The sequence below is a fragment of the Sinocyclocheilus grahami genome, unplaced genomic scaffold (genome assembly GCF_001515645.1).
Source record: "Sinocyclocheilus grahami isolate Dianchi unplaced genomic scaffold, SAMN03320097.WGS_v1.1 scaffold181.1, whole genome shotgun sequence".
NCBI classification, from domain to species: Eukaryota; Metazoa; Chordata; class Actinopteri; order Cypriniformes; family Cyprinidae; genus Sinocyclocheilus; species Sinocyclocheilus grahami.
In genome coordinates this window covers 1603976-1604311 of record NW_015505360.1, presented here as the reverse complement: position 1 = coordinate 1604311, position 336 = coordinate 1603976, and the positions used below count along the sequence as shown (strand labels likewise).

The window sequence follows — 336 nt, the reverse complement described above, 5'->3', positions numbered from 1 at the left end:
TTTTTTTTAATGGGTAATTATTAGGAATTTGGTAGATATTTTTAAATCTGTATCTTGGCAAAAACACAATTATTATTATATATTTTTTTTAAGTATTATTATAATTTTTAATTTATTTGATTATTACTACATACTTAACTGTGTTAAACAGTAGCAGTATTCTCTGTGTGGTTTACTCCCATCACAATCTCTCCATGTTCTCCATGTTTTCTTCCAGATCCAGGGAGAGACAGCGGCGACGGGCGCAGCTAAAGGCATCCGGTACAGAGGGGTGTTTGGGACCATCAGCACCATGGTGAGAACGGAGGGGCCGCGCTCGCTCTACAACGGCCTGGT

General features: G+C 38.7%; 1 protein-coding gene across 1 annotated transcript in view; it reads left to right on the top strand.

The window, feature by feature from the left end:
- LOC107594344 (mitochondrial uncoupling protein 2-like) overlaps window positions 1–336 on the top strand; it is a 6436-nt gene that overhangs the window by 1801 nt on the left and 4299 nt on the right. The window contains exon 3 of the mRNA XM_016284356.1: window positions 218–329. Within this exon, the coding sequence (XP_016139842.1) occupies window positions 218–329 (112 nt within the window). The remainder of the gene's footprint in view (window positions 1–217; window positions 330–336) is intronic.